This window comes from Pectinophora gossypiella, chromosome 14, assembly GCF_024362695.1.
Source record: "Pectinophora gossypiella chromosome 14, ilPecGoss1.1, whole genome shotgun sequence".
Taxonomy (NCBI): Eukaryota; Metazoa; Arthropoda; class Insecta; order Lepidoptera; family Gelechiidae; genus Pectinophora; species Pectinophora gossypiella.
Window position 1 is genome coordinate 11,092,305 of NC_065417.1, and position 15,181 is coordinate 11,107,485.

The 15,181-nt window shown below is 35.0% G+C and overlaps 4 protein-coding genes across 4 annotated transcripts in view; 1 reads left to right on the top strand and 3 right to left on the bottom strand.

The window, feature by feature from the left end:
* LOC126372820 (brain protein I3-like) overlaps positions 1-15,181 on the bottom strand; it is a 503,203-nt gene that overhangs the window by 156,435 nt on the left and 331,587 nt on the right. The window lies entirely within an intron of this gene.
* On the top strand, positions 129-1,315 carry LOC126372796 (mitochondrial carrier homolog 2-like). Its single transcript, XM_050018694.1, has one exon. The coding sequence runs from the start codon at positions 154-156 to the stop codon at positions 1,090-1,092; it is 939 nt and encodes a 312-aa protein (XP_049874651.1). The 5' UTR covers positions 129-153; the 3' UTR covers positions 1,093-1,315.
* On the bottom strand, positions 1,307-4,687 carry LOC126372750 (U3 small nucleolar RNA-associated protein 6 homolog). Its single transcript, XM_050018621.1, has 7 exons — positions 4,472-4,687; positions 4,054-4,366; positions 3,766-3,957; positions 3,169-3,366; positions 2,530-2,838; positions 1,913-2,098; positions 1,307-1,763 (listed from the first exon to the last, which is right to left on the bottom strand). Exons 1-7 carry the CDS (start codon positions 4,561-4,563, stop codon positions 1,353-1,355), a joined length of 1,701 nt encoding a protein of 566 aa, XP_049874578.1. The 5' UTR covers positions 4,564-4,687; the 3' UTR covers positions 1,307-1,352.
* On the bottom strand, positions 5,091-14,646 carry LOC126372722 (tonsoku-like protein). Its single transcript, XM_050018578.1, has 14 exons — positions 14,504-14,646; positions 14,161-14,418; positions 13,688-13,853; positions 12,908-13,184; positions 12,258-12,411; positions 10,767-10,971; positions 10,496-10,685; positions 10,053-10,284; positions 9,643-9,755; positions 9,248-9,434; positions 7,542-8,901; positions 7,062-7,237; positions 5,995-6,700; positions 5,091-5,773 (listed from the first exon to the last, which is right to left on the bottom strand). The coding sequence occupies exons 1-14, from the start codon at positions 14,514-14,516 to the stop codon at positions 5,428-5,430; spliced, it is 4,383 nt and encodes a 1,460-aa protein (XP_049874535.1). The 5' UTR covers positions 14,517-14,646; the 3' UTR covers positions 5,091-5,427.

A 15,181-nucleotide genomic window follows, 5' to 3' on the forward strand; every position in this document is an offset into this window, starting at 1 on the left:
AATATTGCTAAATTACATTAATGTATGACCCGCCTTATTTTAAAACAAATTCGGAACAGTGGATGTATGCCACTAAAAAATATTTGTCTATGTTTTCCAAGTTTCCAAGTCTTTGACTGGCAACATTTATCTGTGACAGTCACTCTGTTCTTTATGCCTGATTTTGATTTCCGAAGTGCTCTTGTAACCTTGTCAAAATATATTATGGACGAAATTGAAAAGGAAAAAATAGCTGCTTTGCCGTCTCAATTACTGGTGACGACAATATGTCATCCTATGGAATATGCGAAGGTCCTCATCCAACTTGGTTACGAGCCACTTCCGCCGCGCCGGTCCACTACTCTCTTCGGCCGCCCTGCCATGATATTACCTAACGTTTTCCAATACATCAAATACATCAAGCAAACAGACGGCTTTTTGGGTTGCTACAGAGGCCTTTCAGCAAGAGTGCTCGGGTTAATTGCATCCAGTCAACTTACATCGAAGGTAATATACGCGTGTGGTATCGACCTGCCAGAAATCAATGATCCCCCCAACATCATCACGGATGAAGAGCCGAAAGCGGAAGACTACATCAAGCTCGGGCGCCGAGATATGATCATGCACACTGCCGCCGTTATCGTATCATATCCATTCCATGTTGTGTCAGTTAGAATGATGGCATCTTTCATTGGAAAAGAAGAAGAATACTCCTCATTGATAGGCGCAATAGTGTCTGTATATAGAGACGACGGAATACGCGGCTTTTTCAACGGTATAATCCCTAAATTGTTGGGAGATTTAACTTGTGTTGCTGTCACAGGTGTACTGGCATACTATGTAAACAAATATTTGGTGAAAACTAAGGATTTAAGATATTACACTGTTCCATTGCTAACATTCGTAACAAGTACTGTTACTTATCCGCTAGTAGTGGTGTCTACTTGCATGGCTGTGGCTGGATGTAGTCTGAAAGCAGGAAACCCGCCGCACATGCCTAAATACCCGTCATGGCAATGCTGCTGGAGAGACCTCGTAAGAAATAAGCAGCACAAACGTGGCTCATCCCTAATCTTTAGGTACTACATCGCACCAATTGCAGCCATGCAGTAGGTGCACAAGTTCAAAATTACTATTGCATTTATCTATTAGCCTTTATTTGCTAAGTGTTGTTCCACTCTCACCAAAGTAGATTTCAACCTCTTAATAGAAAAAAGTAAGGTACAACAGAATGTGTAAATAATTTAGGATAAATGGTGTATCATGTGGATATTCATTCTGCTAGATTGTTGATTGAATATATGGTTATAATATTTAAATAAAATAATTAAATTAATTTTGTTTATTAATTTGCTTAATATACATTTACATATTTATTTCAACTTGGCTAAAGTCTGAACTTTAATAAACTCATCAACTAATTCTCTCTTCAGTGTTGCAATGGCTCTTCTGTATATAGCTGGTACAGCTTGAATGCTGCCATTTTCTGTTTCAAACTTCATGTAATCCACCCATACTTCAACATTATCCGTCCCATGATATTGAACGGAACACTCATAGCATTTCCTAATGCATTTTGCATTGGGCTTCTCTTGAGATTTTTCAATATCAATCATAACTTTGTGAAGCTCAACCTGAGTTGGTGGTGTTCTGATCAACTCTTCATACAATTCCCTGGCTGCTTTTAACCCTATATGCTCATACATTTTCTCAAGTAGTTTTGGTTTAATAGACAAAAGAGTAGAATTCTCACAATTCTTGAATCTTTTGTAGAAATTCTGCAACTAAAACAGATAAGAGAAATGTTTAGTCATGAAAATCAGCACAATGGCTCAATAACTTTGATAAGTACTAATTTACAGTAAAACAAAATTTCATGTTGTTATTAACAAATATTGAAACTCCAGAGAAGTAAGTAGTCGTAAGTACTCACCATATCTTTAGAATCAATGTTATCAAGTACTAGATTCCAAAGGTGCAAAGTATCATCAGATTTCAATACTTTGCTTGCGTCTTGTAGTACAGTGAGGACTTTCTTCTCATTGGATTTATTTAGCTTTAGCTTCTCTTCCCAAATGTATCTGGCTTTTGGATTGTACTTAGAAGCCGTGTCTAGAATCTATAAAAAAATATTATTACTTTAAACTGTCCAAACCACTATGCCCAGAGTCTTAGCGAATCGCAGGATATGAGATGCCTTATACAGCTACATTATGGGATAACCTGTAACAATAAAGGTTGCCCAACAATGGAAGGAGAAGCCTCAATCGACATCTAATACTGTAGAAAAGAACTGCTGAAGATGCAAGGACTGATTGCACCTTTATAAAGAGAAAAAAATTGTCCATCAAAGTAGTATTAAGTCTCACTTCCTTATAAGTAGTTTATTAGTTTGATATAAGTAACTACATTCCGAACTAATCAGTATTAGACAAACATCATTTTTCTACTAACTAGTTCAATCAATGTATAGAATCAATAGCATCATTATTATAGGACAATAAACAGATCATAATATTAATAAATATGATGAATTATTATATTTATTACCTCCATCAACTCATCCTGGGATGTTTCATTCTCCAACTTCAACATTTCAAAGCCAAATGCAAACATGTCTTCTGAGAGCAGTCCGCTCTCATGCCCATTCAACCATGCATGTTTCACCGCACTCAATTTCTGGACATCAGTACAAATTGATTCACTGACTGAGAGAAGTCCATGAATATATTTAGTGCATAAATTATTTTCTGGGAACCGTTGCAAAGCCTCTTCATAAACAGCGACATAGTAGTTTACTTCCTTTGAGAAATTATTCTCATCATCTGTAAATTCTTCTATCTGTTCCCAGTGGCAACCCTGAAACAAAAAACAAAAAAAAAACATTTATTATCTACTTTATTAAAAAAAATAAGTCACTCACTATAGTAATTATGACTATAGTACACTATTAGTTGAGTACTGTGTATGTAGTACTACATTCACACTACCCTACACACTATAGTGTACTGTAATGAAAGTTTATTTTTGTACTTTTATTTTTTCCTTTCAACTTTATTTTGTCATGTGAGAATAGTCACAGACAGATGCCTAAAGTGCTACTGCTAAATTAGGCATCAAATACATTTATTTCTTCATACAACAGACATCTATTTCTATATCCTAATTCTAAAAATAATAAAAGCTCACTCTCAACTCCATGGTAGCGATGTAACTCCAAACCTCTTTATTACTTCGTTTTTCCCATATTTCCCCTTTGACTTCCTTTGTATTGTCTTCAACGTCATATTTAATTGTAATATCACACAATTTGAAGAGGAATGATAAATCATTGATATTCTCTGCTCCATTCTTCCATATGACATCTGCTCTTTTCAAAAACTTAGCCTGAAAATAATTGAAATTATGAACATTTAACCCATTGTAGAAATAATTAACAACTATTGCTTAAGATGTGCTACACAGAGTATAATAAATTCTTGGGGCTATATTTTTAATTAGTGTTTGGCATGTACTGTAGTCTCTTCTTCTTCTATTGCATCGGTTGTGAGATATGAACCTCAACCCTGGTGTCAGTATTATTTAGTCTCTAGTATCAAATGGCAGCAATAATGTAAAAAGACTATAATAATTATTGCTTTCACTTATAGGTAATAATAGACCTAAATAATAATATACTTTATTGCACTTAACAACTAGTTACATCACAAACAAGAAATGGACGTTTACAAGGGTGGACTTATCTCTAAGAGAGATCTCTAAGGTAATGTTTATGGGCCAACTCACCCTTTCTTCTTCATCCTTTGTCTTGAAAGCCAGCATTAGTTCAATTTCAAACAGGTCCAGGTAAAGAATGTCTGATTCAGGATGCCTGTGGATACCTTTGAGGAGAAAACTCCTTGCACTCTCCAGGTTATTCTGTTCCTTACTCTCCCATTTGGCTGCCATCTGCCACATTTTTGCCTTATCTCCATGAATCTGAAAGTAACAGGGTGTTAAGTGCCTTATTTTTTAGTATCTTTACTTTCAAAATAATCTTTGATCAAAGTAAAGACATTTTATTAATATTCTTACCTGTAGCATCTGACCAATGATGCCAGAGACAGCAGAATCGAACCCAACACTCCTGCAAAACTTGATGTACTCAAAATACACCTCCACTTCATTTTGATATCTGTAAATGAATTGCTTGAACAATTTGTTCAATCTTTTAGCGATAGCATACTCTAAATCTTTTTTCTTCTCTCCTAGTTTGTGCATCTTGCGTCTGAGCGAGATGTCTTCAAGTAAGGCAAGCTCGTAAGCAATGTACTGTACATAGTCGTCCTTCTCTTTGATTCTCCGCTGCACTTTATACTCGAATTCTTTGCGTTTTCGGGATATTTCTCTGAAAAGTAAAGTAAAAAATTAACTATTATTAGCCTGCAATTTAAATAGTGAATTTCGGTAACGTAATAATTAACACGTTGTTACAAACGATTTCAAAACTTACTTTATTTCTTCTTCATCATACAAATTCGTTCTTCGCATCTGCTCTAACTCATTTATCATATCTTCTATACGTTGATTCACTTGTTCAGCCATTTTTGAAGATTGTTTATTTTCTCACTTACGAACTAAATTAAAATTAAACTGTTTTCTGTATTTATAAACAACAAAACCGACCGTGCAAAAGATGCACGACGTGAGTTTTTGAGGTTATGTATGCTGTCACTGTCAGATTATGTAGGTGGCTGTTCGTTTCATTTAGTAATTAATCACCTATATTTGAACTAAGTGGTTCAAACTTTATCGTGGTTCGTCACATTACCTGAATATCGCCTCGATTTTTATAATTGAAATATTTTTTAAGGCTCGTATAATTTACAAATGCTTTTAATACATTATGAAACGAACAAACCTTGGCAATGGAAATATTATACTGCCATATGGAAAACTTTGAGCATGGAAAACATGAAGTATACTTACAAACTTTACTTTCGAAGAGAGAAAATAAGAAAAAATAGAACTGTACAATTTTATTTTATAAAAGCAATAACAATACGAAAACATGTTATAAAGTTATTTATTTTATAACACTCAAAAAAATCATCTTATCTATAATATTATTTTATTCAAAGATTCATAAGAAATTCACTCTTAAAATCTAGAGAGTTTATTTACAAAATAATTTAATTACGGTAGATTTTTCTGTTGTTGCCGAGTATCAATATAATTAATTTCATTATCAACAAGGGAGTATGGATCATGCTCCACCGCGCTGCTCCACTACGGGCGTGGTTAGCTGTAAAAACACCTCCACCAAATACAAACAAGTTTCACAAAAATCAGACCTAACTTTAAGTTGTAACCTCATTTACTGTCAAATTACACTGAAAAATCAAATGCTATTGAGTAAAACGTGAATATATTACGTGTTATACGTGTTGTTTGTTGTCTGTTATGATATCACCTAGCAGTAAACTTAATAACGCCTCCGTCACAATGTTCAATAATGCCTCGTCCTTTGAAGCAATTAAGCCATGTCTTAGAGAAGGATTTGAAACTATCTCTTTCCTCATCTGTTTTCGACACTGGCGTGATGTTTATCTCAGGAATACACCTTCCAAAGTCAATAGCTGGCAACCACACTTGGAAATCCGAGTCCGGGGAGTACTTAAAGATGTCTTGACAGCCTTCTAAGTTGATTTGAGGTACAGGTGGTTGTCGTTGTAAGAGTTTCTTCAATGTGATGAAAGTTAGAAGATTGTTTTTCAGTGTCATTGTTTGCAAATGTTTAGCGCGTCCAAAGCATCTGAAAGACAAAAAATAGACAGATATCAAAAAGAGGCAGGGTGTCTTTTGTTGATTTGTGGTTGTGCCAACTCTTACAGGGATGCAAGCGAGAGTTATTATGCAAAAATAAAGCAAGCGGGATTAGATTTGATTCTTTAAATTTCCGCTAGTATATTTCGGTCTCTTGCAATCACCGTTGGTTACAAATGGGAGAAAGTTCGATATAGTTCGAGTACTAACCTGTACAATCTCATGAATTGTCCATCCACCAGCTTACAATTAGACAAACCAAACCTCCTAATCTTTAATTCCTTCGCTGAATCCATGAATGACGCTATACACCCAACCACATTCCCCTCCACACCTACATTATCCAATTCTAAATCTGTCAATAAATTCGGATTCAGTGATCTCATTAAACAACCTACAAATGGCATTTTTACACTATTGTTGCTCATATCGATAGTTTCCAAGCTTTCAAAATTCATATTTTCATTGCTTTCATTTATAGCATTCTCTGTTATGTTGCAATAATTCATTTTTAGCACTTTTAATTTCACATGTTGGCATAGTTTTTCTATATTTTTAAATCCATCATCTGATATAGGGTTGCCACTTAGGTCTAATTCTTCTAATGTTTGTAATACTGGTCTGGTGGATTTTTCTATCATATTTAATACGATTTTCGTTCCTTCAGCTGTTATGTTGTTCATGCTTACATCTAAATGGGTTATATGTCTCATTGTACATAGACATTCGGTGAGATATTTGACTCCGTCGTCTCTTATATTGTTGTCTGATATCATGATGGCAGTGATGTGTGTTTGGTGGTTTAAAGCTCTGAACAGAGGCCGGATTTGGGAAGGTGCTAAAGTTTTTGAGCCGAGAGCGAGGCGATGTGTCGTGTGACTTCTGCCTATTGCTTGCTGTATTTCTTCTGAACACGCTGAAAAGTTAAATAAATTATCTAAGTTTTGAAACATGTAAATATTCGTTGGTAAATAGAAAACAAGTGTTGAAAAGTGTCCAGGGTTTATTTCGACTGTTTTAATTGGTTAACTTCAGGAGCTAATAAAAAACCTAGAACATGTTCACCTTGTCACTTTTTCAAGGAATGTATCCTTTTTAACATCATGGTCAATTATTAAGGGCGATAAGCTAATACATTGTCAGTACCATAAGGTTCAAGTATAGGAATTACGGATTTGAATTTATGTATGTATTGGGAAAATAAATCAATTTTTAAAAGTGCCTCAATGCCCTACCTCAATGGGAAATAGGCGTGATCTTATGTACGTATAACTCACCAATTCCCAAAGCCTCGCAGCATTCTAGATACCGCTCATCGGCGGGGGATGCTTTCCAGTTGGTGATGCAAGTTTTCAGTTCCGGGGAAGACAGGACTAAGCTCAATGGGTCATCTTCCGAAAGTATTGCACCATCTGACGTCATTAGACTGAATACTGGACGCACGCCTGTCAATCTGAAATAATTTTTGATTGTTTTTATGTAAAGATTGTAACTTACTGTTAGATGTTTGTGAAAAGTTGATGTAAGTACTATTTTACAAAAAGGACCAAGTATCGTACCCTGCGTCAAACTTTTGACGTAGCATGTCGGAATAGTATACATGGAATGAAATAAAGCTCAAATACTAATACGGCATTGTTGCAAGCATCAGGATATGAAAATCTTCTCGAATGTTTGTAATTTGAAATGAATAATATAATTTTATTTAATTTAGCCTTTGAAAATGTACGACAAAATAAAGGTTGATTTCTACTTACTTGTAATATCTCGATTTCACCTCGTCAACCAGCCAACTGATTGTCAATTTGTTTATCGTGTCTAACTTTAGCGAGATAAGCAACACTTTGTCTTCTACTTGGACCTTCACAGCTGCCGGTTGTACAATCTGCGTCTGCATTGGCCTTCCACTCTTCGACGGTTGAACAATATTAATAGGCTGTATCACATTCATTGCTGGCATTATAACAGGGTTTATACTTTGTACCACGTTAAAGCCGTCATTGGAGTTGAAAAAGTTTTCACCGGAAGATTTCCTTGAAAACGATCCAGTAGATGTTTGTTTTTGTTTCCGCGTTGCAAACTCATTGTCACTACTACTGTTACTCGATTGGTCGACATCGTCCTTTTTCCTTTGAAATCCAGCTTTCAATAATGTTGACTGCGTTTTCCATCGCCTTCTCATATTTTCTCTACTATCTCTAGATAGAGTATTGTTAAGTTCCCTTGTTATATTCCTCATAGAGTCTGAAGGAGAAACTTTAGGACACATATTTTCGTTCCTCTGAAACTGATCACTGTCTGAACTGTTATCGCTTACATCTACAATGTCGCTGATTCGTGACTTCTTCGTATTTATGTTAGATCTGTTACTTTCCAAAAGCGGTTCAGTTAGTTTATTAATATTGTCAATTTTCTCCTTGATATTCTCGTATGACGGTTTTTTGGCTACAGTAGTTAATGGGTCACTGAGTTTCCGTTTTTTATTCTGCTTATTAATTCCTAAATCATCATCAAGCCAATCATCTTCAATTTCATCGGCAGTTAATAAAGCCGGTTTCGGTTTAGATTTCCTTACACCTTCGTCTGGCGAGTCAATTATATTTCTGTTTCTAAGTGCTGATATCGCTTCTCTATAAGCCTTAACACCTGAACTCTTATCTTTCTTTGTTCTAGAACCATCGTCAGAAGAGTTCGAGTCGTCTGAAGGAAATGCAACTTGATTTCTTACATTTTGTGACAAGTCTAAGTCATCATCACTGTCATCGTCAATAATATTCCGTCTTTTCGCTGGAGATATTAAGTCTTCGATCTTACTCTTCATTTTTGACGTACTAGGTGGTGTTACATCTTTTATAGGCTTAACGGGAGTTTTTGATTTGGACCTATTTAAAGTATCCATATTGTTCTTGTCAACGTAACCATTTATTTTGTTACAAATATTTTTATACAACACTTCCTCATCTTTAGTAAGTATGGTACCAGTTCGCCATTTTTGTAGAACTTGTAAGGGTGTTTCGCCATAGTCAGTTTTTAGAGACGGTATTGCGCCTTTTTCTAATAACAGTTGGACTACTTCTAAGTGGCCATTGCTTGCCGCATCGTATAGAGGTGTTATTCCTGTAAATTAGGTTTGAAATTTTACTTTTAATAAGTTTTATACATGTTTATATAAACACAATATATTATTGTAGGCACATAAGACGGAATTCCATTTACTACGATCCTAACACACGACTTTCACTCTCATCAAAATCTTCATGCGTGTTTGTCAATTTAGAGTAGGATCGTAGTAAATTGAATTCCGTCTTATGTGCCTACCCGAAAGGGAATGGCCATCTATATGGTATGTAATAAAAATTCACACTTGCTAAAGTGAAAATGGACGAATGCCAAAGTCTACAAAATAAAACATAGTTTGAGTGGCAGTATAGTGTTTCAACAAAATTCTTAGTACTCAACTCACCATCACAATTGACGCCGCCTCTATCGTTAACGTTAGCACCGTTATTGATCAATATATTAGCTACCTCTACATGTCCGTGGATACATGCTTCGTGTAAAGGTAGCCAGCCCGCGTTGTCTCGTATATTAACTGGGTGCCCCTTAGCTATCAACCTTTCTACTAGCAATTTGTTGCCTGATATGCATGCCTGAAAAATATGAATCGTACATTTACAGTGAGATCATTATTAACACTTTAAATAAAATACCATATTGTGAGTATTTTCTGAGAATAAAATACAATTTTATTTTAGTAAAATAAGTTTGAATTGCAAATCGTTAATGTAGAAAAGGAATTATAACGGACCCAAAACGCCACCTTGCGGCACGCCACAAAACTCTATAGATAAAACTTACCACATGCAACTGTGTTTCTCCCTTCATATTCTTCTTGATGGCAAAACCTTTCCCTCTCTTTCGGGTCTCGCGTTTCGTTTCCGTCACTTCCTCTTCATTTGTGTCAGAGAGGTCTAAAAATATTTAAGTACTTAATAAACAATAGAAATTAATAATTTCATAATGCTGCTTTAAAAAGAGAACGATATTATTTTCTGGTTATTGGCACTGCTTCTTCTCCTCAGCCGTACGATAGTACGTCCTAAAGCTTAAATTATATGATTCTACCGCATTATCGAATATCGAATGGCGGTTCTGAGTGACAGACAAAGATAGTAGAATAGGAAAGTGCGATGCAGTATGGCCAGATTATACACAACTCTAATGATCCTGAATATTGTTTTAGTAGGTAAAATCTACATATGACGTACCTGTAAGATCATCTAGACATATATCGTCACCAATGTGCGTCGTATCTTCGTCCCCACCAGTAGAGCTCTGTTCATCCTCTGAATTATCTAAATTATCAAAATCGTCATAGCCTAACACTCTCAGTTCTGATTTCGTCTCCTCAATTTTGTCAGTCTCAAAATAGTCTTCTTGATACTTTAACAAGGTTTTCAGAACACGAATTTCGTATTTCTTTTTGTCCCAATCTTGGGCCTGCAAAGCGACAAATCGATTTGGTAAATTACTGTGGTGGATCTAAAAGTTTGATTTGGCTTGAAATGGTAAGTAGTAAAGTATTCAGAAAGTAGAATACTTATATCTATTTAATTTGAGATTCTTTAGGGGCGATGTAACGTCCGGGCCTTTGGGGACCCAGATATTTCAGTATTCAGCTCAATAAAAGATTAGATATTTGTTAACTCACAGCTTTCCTAGCGTCAAGGCAAGCTTTTTCGACTTGGTGATATGGTTTCTTAGCTAAGAATAGTGCTTCGGCGATATTGTACAGTGTAGTGAAAGCCTCTTTAGGTACATCCTTTATCAGTTCATATTCCTTTTCATAATACTGAAGAGCTTCATTGTAGCAACCCATGTCCTTATAGGTTTGATATAAGCTGCAATAAGGACAAAAATATATTATATACAATAGGTAAGTTAAATTTGGGTTCTTAGAATAACAACATATAAACTCTTACCTAACATAGATAGGTATAAGCGTCTTCCCACAGTCGCCAGCTAACTCAGCATGGTCCAACATCTTCAAATAATACTCCACGGCTCCAGCGTAGTTCTTCAGATGACAAGCACCGTCTCCAAGTTTCTCATAGAGTTTCTTGAAGGTAGTATGGTCAGTGGGGTTGGTTGAAATGAGTAGGTCTTCTGTGTAGCACATTGCTGCAACTGTTTTGAAAGGTTTTGTTTTATACAACAGATCTACCACCAGGTCTTTCCATGGTTTCATACAAAATGTGAGATAAAAAAGGATCGATCCGCGTTATCACGACGACGTTACCTCACTCAAATGAATGTCAAACATTGGCTTCCGTACTTTGATAGATCTAATTCATACCGTGCATTGAAGCTATTGTAAAACATTGTCTTTATTGAAATATAATTGCTAATTGTACTGAACTAGTCGTTCTGTCAAAAAATACATACATAAGATCACGCCTATTTCCCTTTGAGGTAGGCAGAGACACGGAATTCCACTTACAAAAAAAACTATTACCCACCACCACCACTTCCATGGTTTCAAAAGGTTAATTTAATACATTAATACAAAACATAATGATTAAGTTTTAATCATTATGTTTTAGTTCCTCTCCAGTCTTGATGAGGTCGGTTATTGACCTCACAACACACAAGAGAGAAGACTAAAATTTTCAAGTAATATAAGAATTGTTTTTTGTGATTTGATTTTTTTACTATGTGAACATACCATGACGTCCAAAAGATAGCAGTATGTTATTTAATCTATATCTTAACAAAACAGAAGAAGAATATAGTTTTATAGGTATAGTTTAATGTAACTTAGCCTTTATGATTCCACTGCTGGGTCTCCTTCCTCTTTCTTTAATATAGTTATATATTATTTTTTATTGTAAACCAGATATTGATTTTAGATCTTTGTAGTTTTGATGTTATAGGACTAACACATAACATTAGCTCACGAATATATCCCAACTGGGTATTTGATTAAATATTAATTATAAAATGCTAATCTAGAAATAGAAGCCAGTCTAAGGGTGGCTTGCGTAAGGGTCTTTAAACAGTGGCCCACTAAACATGTTTAAAGACCCTTACGCAAGCCACCCTAAGAAGATTAAAAATCAATCTCATTTTACCTTTCGACTTATTTTCTAATTTTATTTATGAATTAAGTAACAATGAGAACGACGTTTGACCGCTTTTATTGATGATGTCACAGGACAGTATATCCGTACAAACTCCATAGAAAATTTTTAGTTTTGACATTTCGTAAAAAAGTATGTCATTTGACTGGGGTAGTCAGAGGTACAACCATCGCAAGCTGCACTAAGTACCCACGGCTCACCAAACTTTCTGTTAGGCCAACATGGTAGGTGCTGAGCAGTATCGCCGTCTATAATGGTCGAACCAACTATGACAACTATATTACGTTGTGTATTTGATTTGGCAGATAAAATATAGCACAAAAAGAGACTTACCAACTTTAAGATTGGACTCAATATTTTCTCTCTCATCTTCATCAGGGGTCTTCATTTTCCAAGCTTTTAGTAATACTTGTTTAGCACTCTGATAGTCTGACATTTTACACAAAATGTCTGCCTTTGATGATAAGGTCTCACACATTTTCAACACCTGAAATACAGCAATAATTTAAGATTATAAATAGTCTATTGTCTTCTATATATTACCATTCCTTTTTTATATATATATTTTTTTGTATTCTGTCTCTTTTGTTCATTTGCTTCGATCCTGACACTCTTCTCTTGCTTCCTCAACATTCATCAATCGTTTCATACATGCACGCCGGTTCAGAGTAGATTGTACTGAACCTTTTCTAAGGACATTTCCAATTTGGTCAATGAACGTCCTTCTAGGACACTCATTGACACTTCATACAAAGGACCTCATTTTACTCAGACACTACACATTGACATTATCAACATGTGGAACTATTTGTGTGACGTCTGAGGGCTGCCAATAACAATACCTAATTTAACCTTAGGTAGGTAGTACTACTTACGAAAGATGATTTTATAACAATCAGTTAATCATTATTTACCACACTAATCACAAACAAGAAATTTTGATCTCAAGCCTTACATAGACTAATTAATATCTATAGTCTTACCTTATCTTCAAGCCTACTGGCTACTTCCAAAGCTTTGTTCAAACAGCTCAATGCCTTAGCAAAATCTTTTTTCTTATTAGCATGAAGCAAAGCTGCAGTGGTGTAACAATTATGCAGAACATCAAACAAATCTTGATGGGAGCAGATGGTTATAGCCTTGTTTATACAATCCAGTGCTTTGTCGAAAAAACCAAGGTGTTCTTGAACTACACCAATGTTTAGGAGTAACCGGGCTCTCATGTCCATCAGCTCATGTTTGTTTATTTTTCCATTTAGACTGTAACAGTAAGTTTTTTTGGCCTGACTTATTATTTGCCGTAAATAGCAATAACTAATTGAGGGCTATCTCTAATAATTAGGATACAGTATAGAATAACATGTAATTAAAAAAGCCTCCTTGAACGCTTATATTATAGTTTATTTATTCAACCTTGGACTATCAAAAATATGTGTAAGAAGGCAACCGACTAAAATTGTACTTCTTAGTGGCTGCAAGTTGTTAACCCTATCGAGATGAAAATCTATATTTTATATTAATATTAATTTTGGACTATGCACGTATTAAATTAAATTTTTCTGAAATAAAATTATAAAATTAAGTTTTTTTTTATTGGAGGAGCTTATATGTACCTTGTAATAAAACTTATAAGTAAATAAATGCCAATTGACAAGCTACCATAGATGTTAGGAAAATTTTAACTATATTTTGCAGTTGTTAACCCTATTACCTATAGATGACAGAAGTGTATCTATAATTCATAATAGGTATATCCCCATTACCTCTCACACAATACAAGACTCTTCATGAAGGCTTTCTCTGCAGCTTTCAATGAGGTACTGGCTTCATCCTCATTGGTGGAGCTTTGTCCCTGTAGTAAGTATATCCGTCCAAGAGTTGCCATAGCTCTCTGTTCTTCAACTAGATTCTTCAACTCCTTTGCCACAGCTGTGAATTGAATACAAGGTAAACTGAGCGCAATTCTAAGAGGATGGACATTAAAAATTACTTAATAGCGTCACGCTTGAATCCGCGAAAGGTTCGGCAGAGGTGTATATATATAATACACCCTAACTATAATACTCAAATGCACTTACATAAGTACTAAAAATAACTTTGAATTGAAAAACTTTAATAAACAGTACATTGGTTAGAGTTACTATGTATTTATATATTTTTTATATTTCATGGAGGTGCTTCGAGTTTGAAAACAAATAGTGATGTTTCATTAGGTTATGTAGGTATTACAACTCACCTAAATGTCGTTCTTCATACTTCAAAGCTTTATCAAACTCCGCCATCAACATGTACATTTCCCCGATCATCCTGTTGCAAGTGCCCCACTCCATGCGGAGTCCCAAGTCTTTACATATCGACGCTTCCGCCTTATATTCGTCAAGAGCATCACTATATCTATTCTGTTTGTAATAAAACGTCGCCAAATCATTACATGCCTCTGCAAAAGCCCTCCTGTTGCTACCATTTAGAGCTTTTTTCTTCCTTCTCAGGAGTTCTGAAATAAGTTGATGTCAACAACTTACGAACACTGAACGACAACAATGTAGTTTCGATGTTTAAATAAAATAATTTTCACTTACTTTCTTCTTCCATTACTAAATTGTATAGACTTGCATAATAGTTATTTTAATGGAATTAAAAAATAAAGCTACTTTCTTGGAGAAAGGCTACTTTTCTAAGAATGAAAGCAAAAATAAGCGCCAGAAACGCCGTATGTTTTTGACACAAATGTCAATAAAGAGAAAAATGGCGCCGAAACTTGTGTTACCAGTACATGTATTGTAAATTATACCAAATATATATTATTTCACTAGTTCACCATGTTCACTACAGGATAGTCAGGATAATCCGTCGAGTAAGAAAATGACCGATTACCAACCAAGGTGTAGTTTGAGTTTATTTTATATACTTACACGAAAATCGTATTTTTTCCCAAATGGTACCTAATACGACAAGAAATTTCAAATTGATACCTTCACGCGTTCTCGAGAAAATGGACCTTAATGAACCGACGAAAGGAAAATATTTTTTTTCTTTTTCAGGTTCTGACACCCAAAATGTAAAAAAGGTGGGTGGTAAACGATTGTTGTATACTTTTGCCTCCCGTTTACGGGTAGTATAATGTCTCATTCTCCTGCTAGAATAAAGTTTTACTGACATTTTTTTTTCAAGCTAAATGTAATAAGTTGTGTGCAAAACCAAATCGAACAATGCATTTTTTTTAATTAACAATAATTACTATCTTACCATTTTTAGTA